We start from the raw sequence: 23,160 nt of genomic DNA, 5'->3' as shown, positions 1-23,160 counted from the left end.
CCAGTAAAATATGTATGTATCAGAAGTACATTTTTATTTTATTTTTTAATTTTTTTTTTTGCGGTACGCGGGCCTCTCACTGCCGTGGCCTCTCCCGTCGCGGAGCACAGGCTCCGGACGCGCAGGCTCAGCGACCACGGCTCACGGGCCCAGCCGCTCCGCGGCATGCGGGATTCTCCCGGACCCGGGCACCAACCTGCGTCCCCTGCATCGGCAGGCGGACTCCCAACCACTGCGCCACCAGGGAAGCCCCAGAAGTACATTTTTAAAAGGTAATTTCAACTTGTCAAAAAGTCAAATGATTTAAAATTTAGCTTAATTTAATGTTTCTTTTCTGTTGCTATAAATATGAATATATAGTTTGATATCATAAATAAAAAAGCTCTTTTGTGAGTCCTGTAAACATTCTTCCCTTAAATGTCTCCCTCATTTGGAAGTGTATTCACTTCTGTAAGTGTTTGGGGGGCAGCTGTTAGGAGGAGGAGACATTTCTGAGCTCTTAGACTTGCCATCTGCTTAGTGGCTCACTTTGGGAAGCTAAAGTGAGGTACCCCTTCCCCAACTATTTTTCAAAAGGTTTATTCATTCATGTACATATTTATATTCCTGAACCGACATACAGTGTGTAGTTATTGTAAATCAGACACCTTTAAGATAAATATGATTTAATTCTCTTTTGCTGACTTTCCTTTAATAACACATGAAAAAAAACAGACTGTTACTTCAAGATCTGAAATTTGAGACTGCTTTTCCATTTCTTCAGCTCCTAATAAGCACTAAGAAGCAATTTGCATCAATTCGCCACCTACTCCTTGGCATCCCCAATTCCTCCAGCAGTTATTGCGAAGGTGGCTTCATTTTCAGGCATCTCGGGGCTAACAGAATACAAAGGAACAGAAGTTTATAAAAAGCTCTATTTCTATAAATACTATATTCATGTCACAGCATCACATTCCTATTAGTCTGAGTCTCCAGAGACATGTGAGTTGGTACAGCTAAATGTGGACTACAGAATTTTCCTACAAGTGTTATCAACCATCACAAACATTTATTGAACAACTTCTATATGTAAGGTTCTAAACATCAAGAAAAACTACCCCACACTTGGAAATAGGCAAGAAGGGATAACTGTGTGTTCTGACAGTGCACTGTCAGGTACTGTGCAGCAGACCCTTAGAGGCCTATCTGATTCTAAATGGGTATGTACCTCATGCAACTCAACAACAGAAAACAACCCAATCGAAAAATGGGCAGAAGACCTAAATAGACATTTCTCCAAAGAAGACATACAGATGGCCAATAGGCACATGAAAAGATGCTCATCATTGCTAATTATTAGAGAAATGCAAATCAAAACTACAATGAGGTATTAACTCACACTGGTCAGAATGGCCATCATTAAAAAGTCTACAAATAGGACTTCCCTAGTGGCGCAGTGGTTAAGAATCTGCCTGCCAATGCAGGGACACAGGTGTCGTAAATCAAATGCCTCAATAAAAAGTTTTAATTGGGTGTGCACATTTCCATTGACTAGACTAATGTAGGCAAAAACCATGAAAGACTTTGAAATGAACTAAAAGATAACTGAGTACCTTCAGCGAAAAAATAGGTTGCCTAACACATCCTTCGAGGTTATCCAAATCTATGAGGACTCCGTGGCTTTCATTGTCTTTGAGCTGTTTTACAACTCCATGAGCTGTAGAAAACTATGAGTCATACAAATTATCCTGGTTCATAGAAATGTAAATTGTGTGAGGAGGAATGCAATTGATAATTGTCTTATGGATATTGACACATTTTTTATCAATTTGTAATTCATTTCAGCATTACTTGTTTGACTACATATGTGTGGTAATTTGATTTTTCCTTTGATCTGGTTATAAAATCTTATTGGTTCCTGCATGAGGTAATGAGTTAAATAAAATCTTTGACATTTTATACTTGTACGAGTCATGATTTCATGCTCTTTTAAATTTTACCTTTTAATTTATTCTACAGCTCTATAGGAGTAGAGATTAATTTGTCGAAAACTGATAACAATGCAGATTATTCTCATGATGCCAGTCTACAGCAATGGAAATTAATTTCATTGTGTAGAGAAACAATTGATTTCTCTCCAGTAGAAAAGACAACTTCAAATGTTACAATTTATTGCTTGGTAGGATATTAACCAGTTTTGTATCTATTAGCAAATTTATTTCAGCATTGCTTTGACCAACTATATAAATCTCTGTTCCTCAAATTATCCTTTGAATCAGTGGTTTCCTCATTAATTAAGGAGTTGAATAAAATCTTTGACACATCCATTTTATGCTTATTTGCAGAAAGTGATGTTTTTAACTCTTTGAAAATCATACTTTAGCATGTACTAGACCCCACAGAATTTACAAAAATGAGACAGAGTCTTTACTCTCAAGAAGCCTAAAAGGTGAACTATGACATAACAAATATGCAAAGTAAGCTAAGTTCCATAAAGTCAGTATATGTTATAGAACTCTAAGGAAAGAAGTTATGCAGGCTAGGTTGATCAGGAAAGATTTCATAGATAATAGAGGACTTCACAGAAGCCTTTGAGACAGAAATGGGGGTATTCCATTTCTAGCATGAACAAAAGGGTAGGAATAGAGAAGCTTGTTTTGTGTATAAGAAAGAGAGGAAGAATAAGAAGTTAGGTTTAGATATGTTGAGCTTGAGATACCTGTGGGGCATTGATGTAGAGGAGGTCTGCAAGTAGTTGGAAATGAATATCTAACACTTGAATAAAATGTTAGACTAAAAATAGGAATCTGAAAATCACTGACCATGAGAGAAAGAGCCTACTGCTACTTTGTGCTGTTATTATATTCAGGTTATGGTGACTGTACGGTAATATTAATAGCTTCCATTTATTAAGTATTTACTAACTATTATGTGTCAGTCTCCCTTATATTATTTCATTTAAACTTTATGATTACTCTGTTGGGTATGTATTATTATCCACATTTTATAGATGAGAAGACTGAGGTTCAGAGAAGTAATTTGATCAAGGTCACAGTGCTGGGAATTGAAGATGCCAGGATTAGAGACTAAGGTATTTGATTCCAAAGCTCATGATCTTAATCAGTAGGCTATATTGTCAAGCAAAATTGGTTTTTGTTTTTTCATTTTGTTTGTTTGGTTGTTTTGTTTTGTTTGGAGGGTGCAGATTAGCTAGTATACTTTGAGCACACCATGGGTAAGGTTACTTCCCTTAAGAAAGAGCAGAAGGATCTCCCTGGAGGATAGAACATGAGCTATAGATAAAGTAGGTCTTGCTAGACTGAAGTTGGAGTTGAAGAATAAGAAGGCGTGAGTGGAATTAGAAAATAACTTTTTGACTTTGATGGAAAATAGTCAGTCACTTAAAAATGGCAGGAAGACAAGGAGTTGAAAAAGAGGGAAGCCAAGCAAAGTATCTGCTAAGTTGAACCAGGGATTTTTGCTTGTTTGTTTGTTTTGGTTTTGAAACAGAATAAAAAACAATGACTTTAGAAACTTGACCATTTGTACGCCTTTTCATTTTTTGTAATTGTTTAAAATTTGATTTTCCTTTGAATTCAGTAGAGTTTTAATGTTCACTGATCTCAGATATGCTAAGTAGAATAAAATAAATGGGGTTTTTATTCACTCAAAGTTTTAAAGAGAGAAAATATACACTTGAGGGCCAGTTATAGTTACTTACAGAAGCAGTAACTATAGGCTATTCAAGGAAAAAGGCTAGGTTCCCTTTTGTAGTCACTCCTGTATTCCTGGGAATTATGAGAACCCTTTTCTGCTCAATTCTTGGGGAATTCTGTTTTAACAAGAAATGTCTTTCTCTTACATCTGTATAAGGTAGTAGTTGAAGCCATGGGAGTAGCTATAGCAGACTAGCTATTACTACCCTGAATAGAGAATCCTTAATAAACTAAGAAATAGTGTAGTGGTTAAAAGTGTAGACCCCAGATTCAGACAGCATAGATTCTAATCCTGGTTCCATTACTTATTGGTTTTGTGATGTGGGGCAAGTCCATTCACCTACTCATTAAGAAAATATTTACTGGGACTTCCCTGGTGGCGCAGTGGTTAAGACTCTGCCTGCCAATGCAGGGAAGTGTTTGAACCCTGGTCCAGGAAGATCCCACATGCCAAGAAGCAACTAAGCCTGTGCGCCCCAACTACTGAGCCTGTGCTCTAGAGCCCGCACGCCACAACTACTGAAGCCCATGCACTCTAGGACCTGCGTGCCACAAATACTGAGCCCACGTGCTGCAACTACTGAAGCTCGTGTGCCTAGAACCCATGCTCTGCAACAAGAGAAGCCACCGCAATGAAGCCGTTGCAATGCACATCGCGACGAAGAGTAGCCCCTGCTTGCTGCAACTAGAGAAAGCCCGCGTGCAGCAACGAAGACCCAATGCAGCCAAAAATTGAAAAAAAAGAAAAAAGAAAAAAAATTTACTGAGCACTTCCTATATCCCTGTTGTAGGCACTTGAGATCCGTATGTGAAATAAATAGACAAAGATCTCTGGCCTTGTGGAACTTATATTTGGGGGAAGGACAGACAGACAATAAATAATGGACATAATAAATAAATAAATATGTGATATGTTAGAAAATAAGTGTTATAGGGAAAGAAAAAAATAGAGCTGGATAAGGGAGATTGGAAGTATGGAAACTGGGACAAGGCTAGCTGCAATTTTAAATAGGGAGATCAAGATAGGCATTTTGTTGAGAAGGTAACATTTGATCAAAGACTTGAAGGAGGTGAGGGAGAGAGCCAGAGAGAGGGCTATGTGGGGGAAGCTTATTCTAGGCAGGGAGAGCAATAATCACAGAGGCGAGGCCCTAAGGGAGGAGTGTGACTGGCATGTTTCTGGAATATCAAGGTGCCCACTGAAGTTGAAGCATGGTGAGCAAGGGGGAAAACAGGAGGAATAAGAATAGGGTCATTCATGTAGTGCTCTGTAAACCAGTGTAGAGACATGGGCTTTTATTCTGAGTTAAGATGGGGAGTCATAGGAGTGTTTTGTTTTGTTTTGTTTTGTTTTGCGGTACGCGGGCCTCTCACTGTTATGGCCTCTTCCGTTGCGGAGCACAGGCTCCGGACACGCAGGCTCAGCGGCCATGGCTCACGGGCCTAGCCGCTCTGCGGCATGTGGGATCTTCCCGGACCGGGGCACGAACCCGTGTCCCCTGCATCGGCACGCGGACTCTCAACCACTGCGCCACCAGGGAAGCCCCATAGGAGTGTTTTAAAGAGAGGATAGATATGCTCTGACTTGGTGTTACAAAGGATCATTCTGGCTTCTGTGTTTAAAATAGACTGTAGAGGGGCAGTGGTTACCTAACTACTTGGGGCCTTGGTTTCCTCATGTGTAAATGGGGATAATAATCTCTATCTCTTAAGGTTGTCCTTAAAAACAATGAAAAAGTAAATAAATAAAGCACTTGGCACAGGCCTAGCACATAGCAGCCACTCAGTAAGTGTCAGCTATCATTTTTAGCATCAGGATCTTCTCTACCAAAAAGTTTTTTCTAAAGTCAAGGAGAATTCTTTGTGAGAAATCTTTAGAGACCAGAAAGAAGGCAGTACAAGATGCACAGCAAATTAAGTCTTCACGTTTTAAGTTCTGATCTAGTTTTGCTATTTTTATTCAGATTTATGAAAAGTTGACATGACTAACTTCTATGATCATTTTAATTATCCTTTGTTGAGGCTGCAGAACCCTAGGGTTCTCTTAGGACTGTAAAAACTGCAGAGGTTATTTGTTCCTAAAAGTTTGGAGGACTTGATTAAATATACAAATGATTGAACATGTAGATGGAATTCATTCATTTATTAATTCAACAAATAGTTATTGAGCTCTTACTATGTGCCAAGGACCAAGCTAGGTGCTGGGGACATTAGTGAACCAGACTCAGTCCCTATAGTGAGGGAGATGTACATGTAATCAGATGATTACAATTCAGAGTGAAAAATGTTTGAGAAAGTTCTAAGCACAGCAATCTGTCCAAGATATAGACCAAGAAATTTTAGTAAAATTATGGAACAATCCTACTATCTACTTAATTCAACAAAGAACATTTGTAACAAATTTCTAGAGATTGCTGAAGCTCTACAAAGCATAGCACTTGCATATGTGTATCACAGTCTTCTACAGGGACTGATGATGAAAAGCAAAATGGTCTGAATAAAAACCAGATAGAGGGGGGAACTGATTACTTAATATTTTTCAATGACAATACATAGTAAGTACTGTGATTCATAGTCAAAACCAGATACAGAGCTCATCTGATTCCTTTTTGGCTGATTTTTCCTTCCCTAGGGTAAAGAGTTATTACAAATCTTTACCTTGTTGCCAGGATTGGCTAATCAGTCAGTCACAAATACATCTATTATGTCCGAGGAACTAAGAATACAGTGGTAAGCAAGAGAATAGTATTTCTGTCCTCAGGGTATTTACTATCTAGTGGGGATGACATATGTTACATAAATCATTACTAATGGAATGTAAGCTCCATGAGGGCAGGGCCTTGTCTTTTTGTTTTGTTCACTGCTCTGTCCCCAGAATCTAGAACAGCTGATATGTAATAGGTTTCTCTGTAAAAACTTATTAAGCTTATAACTCTTTTTTTTGTACTGTTTGATTTTATTTATTTATTTTTTACCATGTACATCAATTATGTTGTCAAAGTTTATTCATATATTTGCACATGTATATATATATTATAATACTTGCATGTACATACATGTATATAAAATGAGTGTATATATGTACATCTACATATATGCATATACATACACACACACACACGTATGACTCCTTTTGAATTTGGACAGAAAACCCCAATGGCTTCAGTTTCCACAGGAAAGCTGAAGTTGACATGACCTTCCAGAACATTCCAGCACCATCTTTGCAGGGGGAGACAGGACAGGGGTAAGAAGTATCATGCAAGCCTTACAGGAAAAGCCACGTTATTGCTTTTTTAACAGTAAAACCACCAGCCTCCTTCCAAGCTGCATACTTGCAAATCTTGAAAAGTTCGAGAAAAATCTTTAGCCCCAGCCCCATGCCAGGCTCTAGTTTTGCAGTTTATCTCTAAGTGGCCGAAACATTACCTTTCTCACTCTAAAGAATGTTTCCTTACTCTCTTGGTTTATCAGCTTCAAGGGCCCGAGGAGCTTTCTCGGGTCAGAGAGGGGCCTAGGTCTGCAAGAGCTGGAGCTAGAGGCCTGGAGCCCAGCAACCCTACCAGCTGGCCCAGCAGCACCCCATGTGTTGAAATCCAGCTCCAGCAGCACTCCCACCAGCCCCAGGTCTCTGAGACATGTGCTCAGAAAGTGACCAGGGGCCACCCCTTCCAGCTCAACCTTTCTAGACCCAGTCAAAGTCATGACTCCTGAGGAACAGCTGCAGGGAAGGTGGGGGTACCCTCCCCTGCCAATCCCTCAGATGGGCAAAAATGGGGGAGGTCCACAGAGAAGGGTCAGCAGCAACGCTCAGGAAGGGGTGGGTAATGCCTCCCCAATTCAAATCGCTTTAGGTTTGTTGCTGGTAAAATCTAAGCTTATAACTGTTAATTAAATAAGTAAAGTACTGTGAAAGAATAAAAGGTGTAATATAGAGTATTAGCTTAGAATGTAAGGGTCAGGGAAAGGTTCCTTGAAGAAGCAGTGTTTAAACTGAAACCTGAAAAAAAAACTGGCAGAAAGAAAGAAGAACATCCCTATCACATGCTGTACTTTTCCTGTATTTACCTCACTTCAATTGGAATCATTTCATTTTCTAGCTTCACTGTAAGATTGGGAAGGTCAGAGACCAAGTCAATTTGTCAACAAGATCTCCGAATCCCTAGAACCCAGTACGTAGTAGGGACTTCTCAATGAATTGAATACTTTTTGAGAAGGAAATTCAAACATGTAGTGTCTGCCAGTGGAATAATTATAGCCTCTCAGGAGAGGCAATTCTATATAATACCATATGCACAAGAATCTGATTAAGATAAGAAGTATTTACCTGTCATAAATCTTGGCAATTCTCAGCTCTCCTCTTCCCTTTCGCAAGCTTATTCTTGTTGTTGAAGCATGAGCCAGAATGTGTCCCCCGATGGGTTTTTTGGGGTCTGCCTGAAAACTGAATTAATAAAACACCTTTTCACGTTTCATCATATGGACTATATACAGTACTACCTGCAATTACAAGGCAACTTTTCTGTGGAGTATGGCAGGGGACAGAGTAGGTTTGCATTCTAAACAAGCAGAGGCTTGTTCATAAACCAGGGAATGGGCTAGAGTTTGGAGCTGCTATGTACCCCATTGCCATCCAGTTCAGCCTTCTGAGATTCCTATGATAAATGGTTCATGTTTTGTTTGATTTTTTAAAAATAAAAAAAACAAACAAAACACTACTCACTGTTTTAGGATAAATCTTGGGGTTAAGCAATTTTTCTTTACAAAATACAAAGATTGAATTTATTCATTCATTCATGTATCAGAAGTATTTATTAATGGCTTACTGTGTGCCAACCACTATTCTAGTCTAATGAATAAGTAATATCCAGCCCTCCCTCATGATGCTATGATGTAAATGACAGCAGATTGAGAACCTCCTTCTTATTCATTAACTGTACATTGGAAACCTTCAGTGTTGTGCTGGTTATGAATTTAAGGTGAGAAGAATCTCAGAAATATCTTTATTGCTGATGTCTAAAGTTTATTCTTCTAAAATAGGATACAAAAAAGATAAGCTCTTACTATGATTTTATCAATTCAAAAATATATTATGATTGCAAGGTAGTTACAAATATTGACACTCTTGAGAGATATACTCACTAGGGGACTAACACTCACTTGGCAAGAAGTGAAAGGTTCTTAATAAACCTAATATAGTAAGCCCGCCCTTCAAAAAAGCCTAGGTGCAAAAAGCTCCGCAAAATACTAGCAAACCGAATCCAGCAACATATCAAAAGGATTATACACCATGACCAAGTAGAATTTATTCTAGGAATGCAAGAGTGGTTCAACATAGGAAAATCATCATTGTGATATACCATATCAATAGAATGAAGGAGAAAACCACAAGATCATCTCCTTTGATGAAGAAGAAAATCTAGGCTTCAAAATCATCAACAAATGGAACTGAACTTAACAGGTTACACTTGATCAAAATTAATTTTGGTATAGCATAATAGCCTCAGCTTTGGGAGAATTCAGTTGCAAGTCAATTCAAATTCTGCTTGCTCCATGAAGTTCAGGATTCTGTTTACTGTAAGCATGAGGCTTGGTGTAGTGACGATGTGGCTGATTGACACGAGGCTAAAAAGATTGTAGGTTAATGGGGATATGAAGCCCTCTGGGAAAGGAGTCTGCTAATATAAACTGCTGCTTTTATTTTATTTTATTTTTTATTTATTTGGGCAACTCCTCACAGCACATGGGATCTTAGTTCCCTGACTGGGGATCGAAACCGCACCTCCTGTGTGGAAGTGCGGAGTCTTAACCACTGGACCTCCAGGGAAGTCCCAAACTGCTGCCTTTCGATGGCTGTTCATTTCACTGCTTAGAGTCTTAGGTGGTGGGATTTTAGTCCATCATATATCTAAGCTGACTTGTCTTCACTCAGGGCACCACGGGGATGGGTTTGTTGGCTGTCCGTTAGTGCCTTCTGAGTTTTGCGGAGTCAAACAATTGAAAAAAATAAAAAATAAACTGCTGCTTGATTAAATGGCTCACAGGTTAGGACCAGCTGGCTGGGGTTAGATAGGATTGATTGATTCAGCAGGTCCAATGTGAGAACAAGAACGGAGTTAGTTTTGGAGTGAACCACTATCAAGAGAGTAACATCCAGGCAGGTGAGACTGACAGGAGTTAAGAAATCAGAAGATAGGTTGCTTTACTCAGACAGCTGAAAGGGTAGTAAAGCAATGAAGCCCTTTCAGTTGGGTGGAATAGCTAGAGATGAATTGTCTCTATAACACTTACAGATCAATGCCACTCTTTTTAATGGAATAACTCTAAACCTTCCAGGTTACCCTCCATTACAGGTGATTCTTCAAGGTCTTAAAAGAATCCTATGTTCTACATAGATGGGCTGCTTGAGGGTCTGATGATATTCTCAGCTGGGCTGTGAACTCTGAACTTGCAAACACTGTATTTACGCTTCTTTAGTGCATTTTTCCTGTCCTGCCTTTAGTGCTATTATTATTTACATATTATATTCCCCCTCAATTCCTCGCCTATTACCTATCACTAAGCTCCTTAAGGGCAGATGACATTGTATTCAGCTCTGTAGCAACCAGCCACACAGTAGGTGCTCAGAAATATTTTTTGTACTTAAGACATAGAAGTTACAAAAATACCAAGGAGAATATTGGGCAATAGAAAGATAGGTGCCCCTACAGCAGGTAGACCAGTTAGAAACTGCTATGAAGAGGAGACAAGAAAGGAGAGTCGGGGTTCGCTAAATGGTCAGAGAGAAGTTTTAACAGCTATGTTAATGCTTCTCACAGATGGTCTCTCCATACTGCCTAGTAATTCTTCTATATGAGCATGGTTAACCTCACCTCCCCTTTACCAAACTTTCAGTAGTCTCCTTAAGTGCTCTTTTCTGTTCTTTTCCCTAACTTTGGACGACATTGCCTGCTTCTTCACAAAGAAAAGGAGGGCTCTCAGGAAGACAGTTCCTCAACTTCTGCTTCTTTTTGTCTGCTACCTACATACAGTCCTCCCTCGGTATCCACAGGGGGATCCGTTCCAGAACCCACCTCCCAACCATGGATACCAAAATTCACGAATGCTCGAGTCCCTTATATAAAATGGTGAGGTATTTGCATGTAACCTACACACATCCTCCCATACACTTTATTTTTATTTTTTTAATTAAAAATTTTTTTTTAGGGCTTCCCTGGTGGCGCAGTGGTTGGGGATCCGCCTGCCGATGCAGGGGGCGGGGGTTCGTGCCCCGGTCCGGGAGGGTCCCGCGTGCCGCGGAGCGGCTGGGCCTGCGCGTCCGGAGCCTGTGCTCCGCAGCGGGAGAGGCCACAGCAGTGAGGGGCCCGCGTACCGAAAAAACAAAAAAAAATTTTTATTGGAGTATAGTTGATTTACAATATTGTGTCCTCCCATATAATTTAACTCATCTCTAGATTACTTATAATACCTAATACAATGTAAATGTTACATAAATAGTTGTAAATACAATTTAAGTTCTATGTAAATAGCTGCTAGAGCACGGCAAATTCAAATTTTGCTTTTTAGAACTTTCTGGATTTTCTTTATTCTGATTATGTTTGATCCTAGGTTGGTTGAATTCATGGATGTGGAACCTATGGATACGAAGGGCTCACTGTACTTATCTACAGCTGTACTCATTCTTCCTCCTCAAACTTTCATTTTTTCTTATTTCAGCAAGTCCTCTTATACCTCGATGCCTTTATAAACTCAGTTATCTCTGAAGCAAAAGCCCCTTTCCTATTGTGTTTGCTCATTTAGCTCCTACTCACCCATCAAGTGTCATCCCTTCTTGAAAACCATGCCTGATACCCTGAAACAGAGTAGAGCCTACCTCCCCTGTCCTCTCATATCACTATGAATATAACTCTATTAAAGCACACTACATTATAATTTTTAATTCATGGGTCTCATTCCCCAACTATACGCTAAATCCTTATTCATTTTAGTAACTCCAGTGCCTAGAAAAGTACCTATAATATAAAAGACACTCAATAACTCTTGTTGAATGGATACAGGAAGAGAAGAAAACTTGGGTTTCCTCCAAATTAGATCCTTTTAGACACAGATTTGTGATATATCTTCAAAGAAGCTGTAATTCAAGGAACTTTTAAAGGGTGTTCTGACAGAAAGGGAAATGTAAAAGGAGACAGGATTTCCCCCTAATTGAAGTAATCCTCCCCACCTCCACCCCCTTACAGATAATCTAAGGAAGAGCAGGAATGAAGTAATCCTCCCCACCTCCACCCCCTTACAGATAATCTAAGGAAGAGCAGGAATCTGTAGGTTTTAGCTGTATGGCTATGTTTTTTTCTTAACAAAGTATTGTTTGTTATTACCAATGTGGTACCCTATGCACAAAAGAGAATAGGTACTACTGCCTGTCACTGATTACTCCAGGTGAAGAGCCTGAGTGTTAAGAATGTCGTTTCCGTACTTCCCTGGTGGGGCAGTGGTTAAGAAGAATCCGCCTGCTAATGCAGGGGATACAGGTTTGAGCCCTGGTCCAGGAAGATCCCGCATGCCGTGAAGCAACTAAGACCGTGTGCCACAACTACTGAGCATGCACTCTAGAACCCATGAGCCACAACTACTGACCCACGTGCCACAACTACTGAGCCCACGTGCCACAACTACTGAAGCCCGTGCACCTAGAGCCCATGCTCTGCAACAAGAGAAGCCACTGCAGTGAGAAGCCCACGCACCACAACAATGAGTAGCCCCCGCTCGCCACAACTAGAGAAAGCCCTCACGCAGCAACGAAGACCCAACACAGCCAAAAATAAAAATAAATAAAATAAATTAAAAAAAAAAAAAGAATGTCGTTTCCAAAGGGAGATGATTTTGAATGAACTAAATGAGAAATAAATGATAAGATCGGCAAAAGTGCTAAGAAATCATATAGGAAAGATAATATGGGGAGAAAAAAGTCCTAAAAAGTGACTCATAATGTAAGAGGTTATACTTAATTAAAATAAATTGCAACATAGCATAACAGCCTTAGCTCTGGGAGAATATCAAGCCAATTCAAATTTTACTTGCTCCATCAAAATGTTCAGGATTCTGTGTAGAATTTCATGTAGAATTTATGGCTCTTGACTTTTCCTGTAGGTCACTAACACTTTGATAATTTAATAAAAGATATAGACTCTCCCCCAGAAAAATGCACATATGTACACATACAAAAATTTTCATAAATTTAGGAGATTCATGGTCCACCCTGCCCCCTGCCCCAGTGTGGTTGGCTATTAACAATAACATTCACAACCAAGATTTACTGAGTCCTTACTATGTGACAGACACTTCTAACTCATCTAATTATTTCCCTTTGCTTGGATTCCATATTTAGTAAATAGCTTTGGATTAAAATTTGGATTCCTATAGAGGTCTGCCTACAAGGAGAGAATGCCCTGGTCACAAGAACTTCAAATGTAGTTACATTTTTCTTTATCAGTAAACTGGCCCTCTGATCTTTCATTGAGTCTCATGAGTTTGATTAATGTGAGTCTGTCCCTGAGAAATGGATTTGTGCTCAGTAGGATGACCAAATCAAATCTCTGTCTGTAAGGCTGAGGGCCCTGAACACTGGTCAACTCACCAGGGTAATGGATACATCCCTGCAAAGCGTCTCATATGACAGCATGCTAACCTTTTCCCAGGCACATACAGCCTCAATGTGCTAAGTGGTGTAAGAGCTTTAGAGTTAGACCTGGGTTCAAATTTTGGCTTATCAGCCAGCCATACGACCTCAGGAAAATTGTTAATCATTCTAAGTGTCTGTTTCTTCATTTTAAATGGAGGATAATAATTGTACCTAACTGGTATGGTAGTTGTAACAATAAAATGAAATAATTTAGGTAATGCATTAATCCAGTGACTGCAATTATTATTATCTGCCTTCCTAATCCTGATTCACTTATTATCTATGTTACCTTGGGCTAATTATTTACCTTTATGAATCTCAGTTTCTTTAACTGTAAAATGGGAACAAAAAAAACTCCTTACTTTTTAGGGCTGTTGTGAAGATTCAAGATATATTTAATCTAACTCATTGGGAGCCTACTACATGCCAGGAACTGTGCCAGGTCATCTATAAAGCATTAGATTTACCCTTTCAGTAATCATGGCACATAAGAGATACTCAATAAATGGTAACTATTATTATTTAACTAAATGATTCAGTTAAAACCCTCTTTCAGTGACTTGTTAATCAAGAAACATTTCTTGGGCTTCCTTGGTGGCACAGTGGTTGAGAGTCCACCTGCCGATGCAGGGGACACGGGCTCGTGCCCCGGTCCAGGAAGATCCCACATGCCGCGGAACGGCTGGGCCCGTGAGCCCTGGCCGCTGAGCCTGCGTGTCCGGAGCCTGTGCTCTGCAACAGGAGAGGCCACAACAGTAAGAGGCCCGCGTACCGCAAAAAAAAAAAAAAAAAAAAAAAAAAAAAGAAAAAGAAAGAAACATTTCTTCAAGTTTCTTTGAACTTCTTGAGTATTCTAGCAGTTATAAACAAGTCTTGAGGTAAAGTACAAGAAGGTGTAATAGCATTCCACATTCTTTTAGAGGGCTTTAATTTACTTCTATTTCTTTTTTTTTTTTTTTTTTGCGGTACGCGGGCCTCTCACTGTTGTGGCCTCTCCCGTTGCGGAGCACAGGCTCTGGACGCGCAGGCTCAGCGGCCATGGCTCACGGGCCCAGCCGCTCCGCAGCATGTGGGATCTTCCCGGACCGGGGCACGAACCCCTGTCCCCTGCATCGGCAGACGGACTCTCAACCACTGTGCCACCAGGGAAGCCCTACTTCTATTTCTGACCAAGTAAAAACAGCTTCAGAAAACCACCCACATGCCTCCTTTAGCCTACTCTCTTATTTCCTCTTTTTTAATATTATCTTCTCTTCTTTCCTCCTTTTCTCAGGGGATGGGGGAGTATGATGAGAATGAGGAAGAGATGGGGGTGGATATTAGGAATAAAGAGGGGCCAAGAAAGATTGTTTCATTTATCCCCCTCTGGTTGAACAGGATACAGCCTGTTATATTGTTGACAGTAAGACCCAGAACCTCCTGACCTTCCAACTGCAAATTAGGGTGCAGGGAGTACAGGATTATGGTGATGGTGGGGCAGGTGATACTTTTCTGGGAGTGAGATAGGAAGAATAGCACAGTGAGACTAAAAGAGCATCAACTTTGAAGTCAAAGAAACCTGGGTTCAAAATCTGACTCCTGTTTTTTAACTGTATGATTGAGCAAGTAGGCGCTCTGAGCCTCTGTTTCCTCCTTTATATATTAGGAATAATAATAGTGTCTACCTCAAATACTGGTTGGAGTGGAGGCCTTGAGGGGTCTGGGTAAGGGCAAACTTGAGGGACAATTGGTACTCCTGGTACTTTTGACTTGCTAAGGGTTAAGCTTAAAGATGGAATTTTTGAGAAGGGGTCCATTGAGAGAAAGACTGGGTGAACCATGTCCAAGAGAGAGGAGGAGGTTTTGAGATTAGAGGAAGATAGAGAATTTTGGTGAAAAAGAAGAGATGGTTAAAAAAAAAAAAAGGAGTATATTTAAGAAGTTTTGTTAAATAACCCCACCCCCCATTTCCTCCCAAAATATGCAGAAAAATCTACATTTTTCAAATTTTTGAAGATAGAATTCGGCGGGGGGTGGTTGGGGGTTGGGGAGAGATACAGCAATATACTGAGACTGGCTTCATAGAACAGGGAGGTCTAGGAGGCTGAGTTATGTTGGGGTGATATGAGAATTATATAAGATGATACATGAAAGCACTTGGCACATGCTAAGCAAGCAATAAATATAAGTGCTCTTAATTTTGAGGGAGAGGAAAATAAAATTCAAATAATTTAAATGTTGCACAAGGTCACAATGCTAATGACTTTGGTTTAATGCTTTTTCTCTAACCGTATTGCCTCTCTTTTTTTTAAATTAATTAATTAATTAATTTTTGGCTGCGTTGGGTCTTTGTTGCTGTGCAGGGGCTTTCTCTAGTTGCAGTGAGCGGGGGCTACTCTTCGTTACGGTGCAGAGACTTCTCATTGCGGTGGCTTCTCTTGTGGAGCACGGGCTCTAGGCACGCGGGCTTCAGTAGTTGTGGCTCGCGGGCTCTAGAGCGCAGGCTCAGTAGTTGTGGCACACGGGCTTAGCTGCTCTGCGGCATGTGGGATCTTCCAGGACCAGGGATCAAACCCATGTCCCCTGCATTGGCAAGCAGATTCTTAACCACTGTGCCAACAGGGAAGTCCCGATACTGCCTCTTAATTTATACTAATGATGTAGAATCAGTAAGTGACATCCTTAAAGAATAAACTGCACGTTTACAAGCCTGCAAATGTTCTAAGATGACTTTTAGGGAAACAAATACACGAATGAAGTAGGGGGCAACATCATGGTCTTATTTGTTGCTTATCTTCTTTTTGCTGTGGTACGGAGCTTTACAGGCTGATACTTTGACTTTATTTCCAGGCCTTCATCAACTGGCTCATTCTAGTTCTAAAATCTGTATCTGTAAGCCTCATCTAGGAGTTACTGCTCTGGTGTATCATATGGAAGCTCCTCGCCTCTATAATTTTGTTCCTTTTTAATACGATGTGCCATCAAGTATAATGCATGGGATAGAAGCCTCAATTATTGTCAGTGTACTTGGGTACTCATACCAATTATAGTGATATTTCTCTGACAGGCTCCAGGGGAGTTGCAGCTTGGAGTTCCTTAACACTGAGAAACAAAGATATTTCCTTTATGGGAAGTATTCTAATAGCATTTGAAATCCTTTAGTTTAAAACTGTCCTGTTTTCTTTTTTAATTTAGCTGTGGCAATATATGTGATTTACAGCACATGCATTTAATTTGTATTGTTATGATGTACTTTAGAATATACTAATTATAGTGAAATTTGTTTCCATATAACTTGGCTAGGTGGAGGAGATGCTGTTTCAAAGCAGATTCACCCAGCAAAAATGCTAGTCTTTGTTACCTTCTTCGGCTCTTTTCTTAGCTTATTTCATTATAAATCTCCTCCCCTCTTTGAACTTATGCAATTATTTCCTTTCTGTCATTTCTCTATTTTTCTCCTATTGGAGTCAATTCAAAATGGTTTTAAGCTTTTTGAAACTTTCTACAAATATAAGAAAAAGAACCCTATCTGACCTAATTTCCACAGACTTCCTTTGTCTTCTAACTCTAGGTCGATAGTTTTGGCCTCTTCAATGTTCCCTCCCTACACCTGAAGAAAGAACATTGCTCTTTAACTTGTACTGTTTTATTTGAATGCAACCCACTTCCTCCCTCTGAGCCAATGAGTCATTTTCTCTTTTTAAAGCGAGCCTTAAAAATCTCCCATTTCTCTTCAGTTTAAAATTATTCTCTTTGTGAAGTACTTTATGTCCTGTATATGAAAGATACCCTATAAAACAGAGAATATTGCCTTAACCCCTCAAGGACTACAGACAATGCATGACCAACCAAGACTTTAAAATTTTGAGTTAAATGGACATCATTTATTTTTTTCCTAGTGGAGGCAAGGCACATAGTCTCTGTTGTTCACTAGTGAATTCCTAGAACCTTGATATATAGTAGATTTTCAATAAATATATACTGAATGAATAAATGATTGACTTCCCCCTCCTCAATCTTTTTAACTTGCTTGGACTTCCCTGGTGATCCAGTGGTTAAGACTCTGTACTTCCACTGAGGGGGCATGGGTTCGACCCCTGGTAGGGGAGCTAAGATCCTGCATGCCGCATGGTGCGGCCAATAAAACTCAAAAAACAAACAAAAAGACCTTGCTTAAAACCTTTCATGTAATTAATACTTTTCACATTGGAATCTCCTGTAACTAAGTAGAAAATATCGTAAAAGCGCATTGAAAAGTGAGAGCCACAGCAAACAGCAGAAGATGCAGCGATACTCTTAGCGTTTAGTTTAGAAAATGCCTAAAGAGAGATACATTCATTTCAGCACAATTTACATAATTTAGAATGTCATATCAAATATCTTCTAATATATATGTCAATGACTGATTTATCTGCTACCAAATGATGTACTGACTCAGTTTTAAAGTAACAGAACTTTGTACTGCAACCATCAGAGTGATGATTTAAGCAAACATCTGCAATGGATATTATTAAATCCACTGGGTGCAAAACATGATATTTACACAAGTCTCAAAGTATCACCCCACAAATTACTTATTAATTACAAACAGGAGAAGGTCTTTTACAATGGAGAAATCTTGTGAACACCATCTTAATCACATGATCAAACTTATCACTAATAAAGGGACAAACTGCCAGTGTGCCTCCTGACGTGATATATGGAAAAGGTCATAACATTACTTATATATTAGTAGTTTTCCTGCCAAAAGTGTTTAACATTTTAAATAATGAGAAAAAAATCAACTCCAAATTGAGAGACATTCTGAAAAACAGTTGGCCTATGCGCTTCAAAAATGTCACTCACTCCCAGTACAGGGGGCATGGGTTCAATCCCTGGTCGGCGAACTAAGATCCCGCATGCTGCACAGCACCACCAAAAAAGAAAGTCAGTGTCACAAAAATCTAACGAAGGTAGAGGAACTGTTTTGGTTAAAGGAAACTAAAGAGACATGACAAGTACATGGGATGCATGATCCTTAACTGATCCTGAATCAAAAACAAAACAAGAAACCCCCCAAACTACAAAGGATATTGTTGGAACAATTGGAGACACTTGAATATAACTGTGTATTGGATAAATAGTACGCCAATGTTAAATTCCCTGACTGTGCTAATTATGCTGTAGTTATGTGGAAGAATGTTCTTGTTCTTAGAAGAGATATGCTGAAGTACTAAGAAGTGATGTGTCATGATGTCTGCAAATAATTCTCACTGGTTCGGAGAAAACAACTCTCAAAAGGTTCACAAAACATATACACTTTTACATATATGAGCATGTGTGTGTATGTAGCATATAGAGAGATTTTACATACACACGCACACACACAAACACATAGAGGGAAAAAATGTGGCAAAATGTTAAAAACTGATGAAACTAGGCAAATGATATTTGTGGATTCATTATGCTAGTCTTGGAACTTTTCTCTGGCTAAAAATTATTATAAATAAGAAGTTGCTGAAAAGACCTTTTAAAAAGCAGTACAGGGCCTTCCCTGGTGGCACAGTGGTTGAGAGTCCGCCTGCTGATGCAGGGGACATGGGTTCGTGCCCAGGTCCGGGAAGATCCCACATGCTGCGGAGCGGCTAGGCCCGTGAGCCATGGCCACTGAGCCTGAGCGTCCGGAGCCTGTGCTCCGCAATGGGAGAGGCCACAAGAGTGAGAGGCCCGCATACTGTAAAAAAAAAAAAAAAAAAAAAAAGCAGTACATAGATTCAGGGCTATTTTGACTGCTTATTCAGATACATAATGCTCAAAACTCTTGATGGTGGCAACTGAACTTTCTTTGAATTTTCTTTCTGTTTTTTTTTTTTTTAATATTTATTTACTTATTTGGCTGCGCCGGGTCTTAGTTGTGGCATGCAGGATCTTTCTTTTCTTTAGTTGTGGCTCACGGGATCTTTTAGTTGTGGCATGCAGGATCTAGTTCCCTGACCAGGGATCGAACCTGGGCCCACTGCATTAGGCGACAGAGCCTCTACCACTGGACCACCAGGGAAGTCCTTATTCGAACTTTCTGTTTCACTATACTACTTTAACTCTCCTTGTCTTTCTTTCTTTTTTTAATTAAATTTAATTTTATTTATTTTTTTATACAGCAGGTTCTTATTAGTTATCCATTTTATACATATGTCAATCCCAATCTCCCAATTCATCACACCACCATCTCCTTGCCTTTCTATTCACTGCCATCTTGCAAGCAGAGCCATCAATATGTACGTTATGTGCACAACTACTTCAACAAATTCTGAATATGCCTAGTGTGAGTGAAATTCTGTTTCTTCAAACAGGAGACTTCTCTCATAGCAAGTCTCTTATAAATGTATAAGAGACTCATAAATATATCTCATGTATATCCTGTAAATATAAATATATTATATTTATATAATATAATAAATATATAAATTAAATATATATCTCATGTATATCCTGTAGAGAGCCTGCTTTTTTTGTTTGTAGGCTAACAGATTATCAGTGCATTAGAAACCATTCATGTATCTGGAATATACATTTTTATTTCCCTAAGATCTTTTTCTTATTGTCCTCCAATATCCTTTGTCCTAGACAAAAAGGAACCCAAAGTATCTCTGAAAATAGTTAAACTATTGCTTTGTTTTATAAAAAAACTAGAGAAGAATAGATCTGGATAACAAATAAATGATATTTGCAATTATGAAGTAATATGCACTGTGCAAAAAGTGATTTGTGACATATCTGTGTCCACATCAAGCCTGACGATTTTGGAATTATTTCCTATTCTACACTCTAACCCTTTTGATATTAACTTTTGTGAAATACAAAAGCAGAATATTAGGGCTTACGTCATAGTTGCTCCTGGGTCAGCAGTCATTTGATTGGTCACAAACACAGCCACATTATATTCTGCATCAAGAAATAAAATTAAGAAACTAAGAGAATGACAGTGTGAATATTAAAAGTTCATTGCTTAGATTTCAGAGTTTAGAAATATTGTGCCACGAATTTATTTGATGAACAAGATTACATTCCTGTTTTCTCATTGATATCATAAATTAAAGTTATTATTGTTATATTATTTAGGTACCTTATTGTATTAGAATCAATATTTTTGGTTTAAAAAAAGAGTTGTATTCCCATGAAGGAAATTTTTTTTTTTTTAATTTTTTTTTATTTTTATTTTTTTTTTGAAATTTTATTTTTAATAAATGGATTGATTGCCTCCTGACATTATTCTGAGCTTCTCTGAAAAACCTACTTAGCAAACAGTCACAGGTGCTATTCTGATATCACCATTTATTTTAAAAATCTACCTTCTGAGGGACTTTCCTGGTGACACAGTGGTTAAGAATCCGCCTGCCAAGGCAGGGGACACGGGTTCAAGCCCTCGTCCAGGAAGATCCCACATGCTGCAGAGCAACTAAGCCCGTGTGCCACAACTATTAAGTCTGCGCTCTAGAGCCCGCGAGCCACAACTACTGAGCCCATGTGCCACAACTACTGAAGCCCACATGCCTAGAGCCCATGCTCTGCAACAAGAGAAGCCGCTGCAATGAGAAGCCTGCACAGCGCAACAAAGCGTAGCCCCTGCTCACCGCACCTAGACTAGAGAAAGCCCGCACACAGCAGTGAAGCAATGCAGCCAAAAAAAAAAAAAAAAGAGTAACCCCTGTTCGCTGCAACTAGAGAAAGCCTGCGCACAGCAACGGAGCCAAAAATAAATAAATAAATTTATTTTTAAAAAATTAAGGAAAAAAATCTACCTTCTGAGATTTTTTGGAGTCGTGATAACATCTGGGCCAGTTTTTGCTGCCGTTCAGCCAACTCCCCACGACCACTGAAATCCACTCGGAAAAGTGCCATTATTGAATCAATGATCTGTGTAGGATTAATGTAAAAATAAATAATGCATTTGGAAATGAAGGAAAAAGTTAATTTGAATTGGAATCAATAGAAGAAAGATAATATGCTAAATAGCTCTAGATTGAGCAATATTTAAAAGCTCGTACCAATAGTTTGAAGATGCCAGCTTCTTCATGGAACTTTGCTGCTACATAATCAAGTAGCTCCATCTGATGTTCACCTGGTGGGAAATGCAGTGGGAAAATGTTATAAAAAGTAGAAGAAGCAGAGGCTAAGATCATGTATGTTCTTGGGAGTCAGGCAAAAGAGAGTCCTTGAAGGATTTTCTTAATTATTTATGACTTTATTAAATATGATTTCATATTCTGCCTTAGCATACATACCAAATGTTACCTTATCCAAAAAGAATGTTACTCTCCATTTCAAAGACAAAGAATAAGAAATAATTTGAGAGCATTTCAATGTCTAAGGACTTACCAGATGATAAAATTTGTGGACTGACTAAATAAATTTGGAGAAAGGTAAAATATAAAGAGAAAAGGATAGTGTCAAAATGTTGTAAGCATCACTCAAATAATAAATCAGTGCTGTCAACCTTAAAATAGCCTAAGCATCCAATTGCATGGGGCTCTTACTAGTATATGCACGTGCATAAAGTACATTGTCCAGGACTGCATCATGGTCTACGCTGAAGCGATCAGCAATGTCCCGAAGGCGATCTGGACGGCTGGAGTATGCCAGGATTAAGGATTCAATAAATCAATTCCAAAAAGTTTAGACAACAACTACAAAAAATAATACCGTAAGCAAGTGTATCAAAGAGAGGCAAAACACTGTACCTGCAAAGGTATTCTGGAGGATACCAATAATCACTTAAAATCTGTATCAGACTTTGTTTTTCATAAGTGCCTCAATTAATGAATACCTTAGGTAGTGATAACAGTGATAGAAATAATGAGATAGTAATGAATTTAAATATTAAATTATCTAAACAATAACCTTGGAAGTTAGTTGTTATGGCCTCTATTACATTTTACAAAGGAGGACACTGACAAACAGAGATTAGGCAGATGACTCAGGATTATGCAGCAAATCAGTTCCAAGAGAAAAACTAGAAACTAAGATTTGTGAATCTCTGTTGTTCTCAGTTCAATAAATATAGACCTAGTCTAGGAAGATAATATCACTGAATTATAATTCAAGTCACTTCAAAGTGAATTAATTCACTCTCTTCACATTCCTCACTTGTTCAACATGAAATAGTTTAATATATCACTAACCACGTGTTGCCAACAAATGATAAATTTGACTCCATAAACCAAAGAGTCAAAAAAGTAACTTCAACGGTCCAGAAGGGAATTATTATCACATAGTTTTTGGTTTATTTAGGGTTTAAAATCCACTTTCTTCTAAAGGAGCTGTGTTAGCATTCTGAAATTAGTAAATTCATAGGGGGGCAAATTCAGTGTACCTGAAAAGGTATTCTGGAAGATGCTAATAATCACTTATACCTATCTAGACTGTAAAGGAGTAATAAACATTCTTTATAGGTCTTTGGTGATCCTAACAATATGTCTATAATATTCTCTAAAGTGAAGTAAGATAAAATAAAATGCACATCTGTGGTCTCATTTCACTTTGTTTACAGTATTTGTATAATACTGATCATACTATAAGTAACTGTAAAGTAAGGACCATTTTTAACCTTATTTGTAACACTTGGAACTAGTTCAGTAAACATTGAATTGAATTGTCTTTAGGACTTCCCAGCCATCTCTGTCCTACAGCACTATATATGTTTTCTTCAGAGCTTTAGTGACAGCCACTTAAATCTTCTGTTGCTGCTGAGTATACCCAGTAGATGTTTCCGGTGGACAAATCAAAGAAGACAAGGAATTGGAAGAAGCAATAAAAAATGTTTTTCACTAT

General features: G+C 38.8%; 1 protein-coding gene and 1 non-coding gene across 3 annotated transcripts in view; one reads left to right on the top strand and one right to left on the bottom strand.

Annotated features, from left to right (window-relative positions):
* Positions 1-805: 805 nt before the first annotated feature.
* Positions 806-23,160, bottom strand: part of DMC1 (DNA meiotic recombinase 1) — a 38,506-nt gene continuing 16,151 nt past the window's right edge. The window contains exons 8-13 of one of the 2 annotated variants that reach the window (XM_065886607.1): positions 21,867-21,958; positions 21,378-21,451; positions 21,132-21,246; positions 20,214-20,274; positions 8,020-8,136; positions 806-875 (exon numbers count right to left, since the gene is read on the bottom strand). In XM_065886607.1, the coding sequence (XP_065742679.1) occupies positions 806-875; positions 8,020-8,136; positions 20,214-20,274; positions 21,132-21,246; positions 21,378-21,451; positions 21,867-21,958 (529 nt within the window). The remainder of the gene's footprint in view (positions 876-8,019; positions 8,137-20,213; positions 20,275-21,131; positions 21,247-21,377; positions 21,452-21,866; positions 21,959-23,160) is intronic. The other variant, XM_065886608.1, reaches the window with a different exon arrangement.
* Positions 9,540-9,691, top strand: LOC136131659 (small nucleolar RNA SNORA79). Its single transcript, XR_010656391.1, has one exon. It is a non-coding gene; the product is annotated as a small nucleolar RNA SNORA79 (small nucleolar RNA).

The sequence above is a fragment of the Phocoena phocoena genome, chromosome 11 (genome assembly GCF_963924675.1).
Source record: "Phocoena phocoena chromosome 11, mPhoPho1.1, whole genome shotgun sequence".
Classification (NCBI taxonomy): Eukaryota; Metazoa; Chordata; class Mammalia; order Artiodactyla; family Phocoenidae; genus Phocoena; species Phocoena phocoena.
This window is presented reverse-complemented; position numbering and strand designations above follow the sequence as displayed.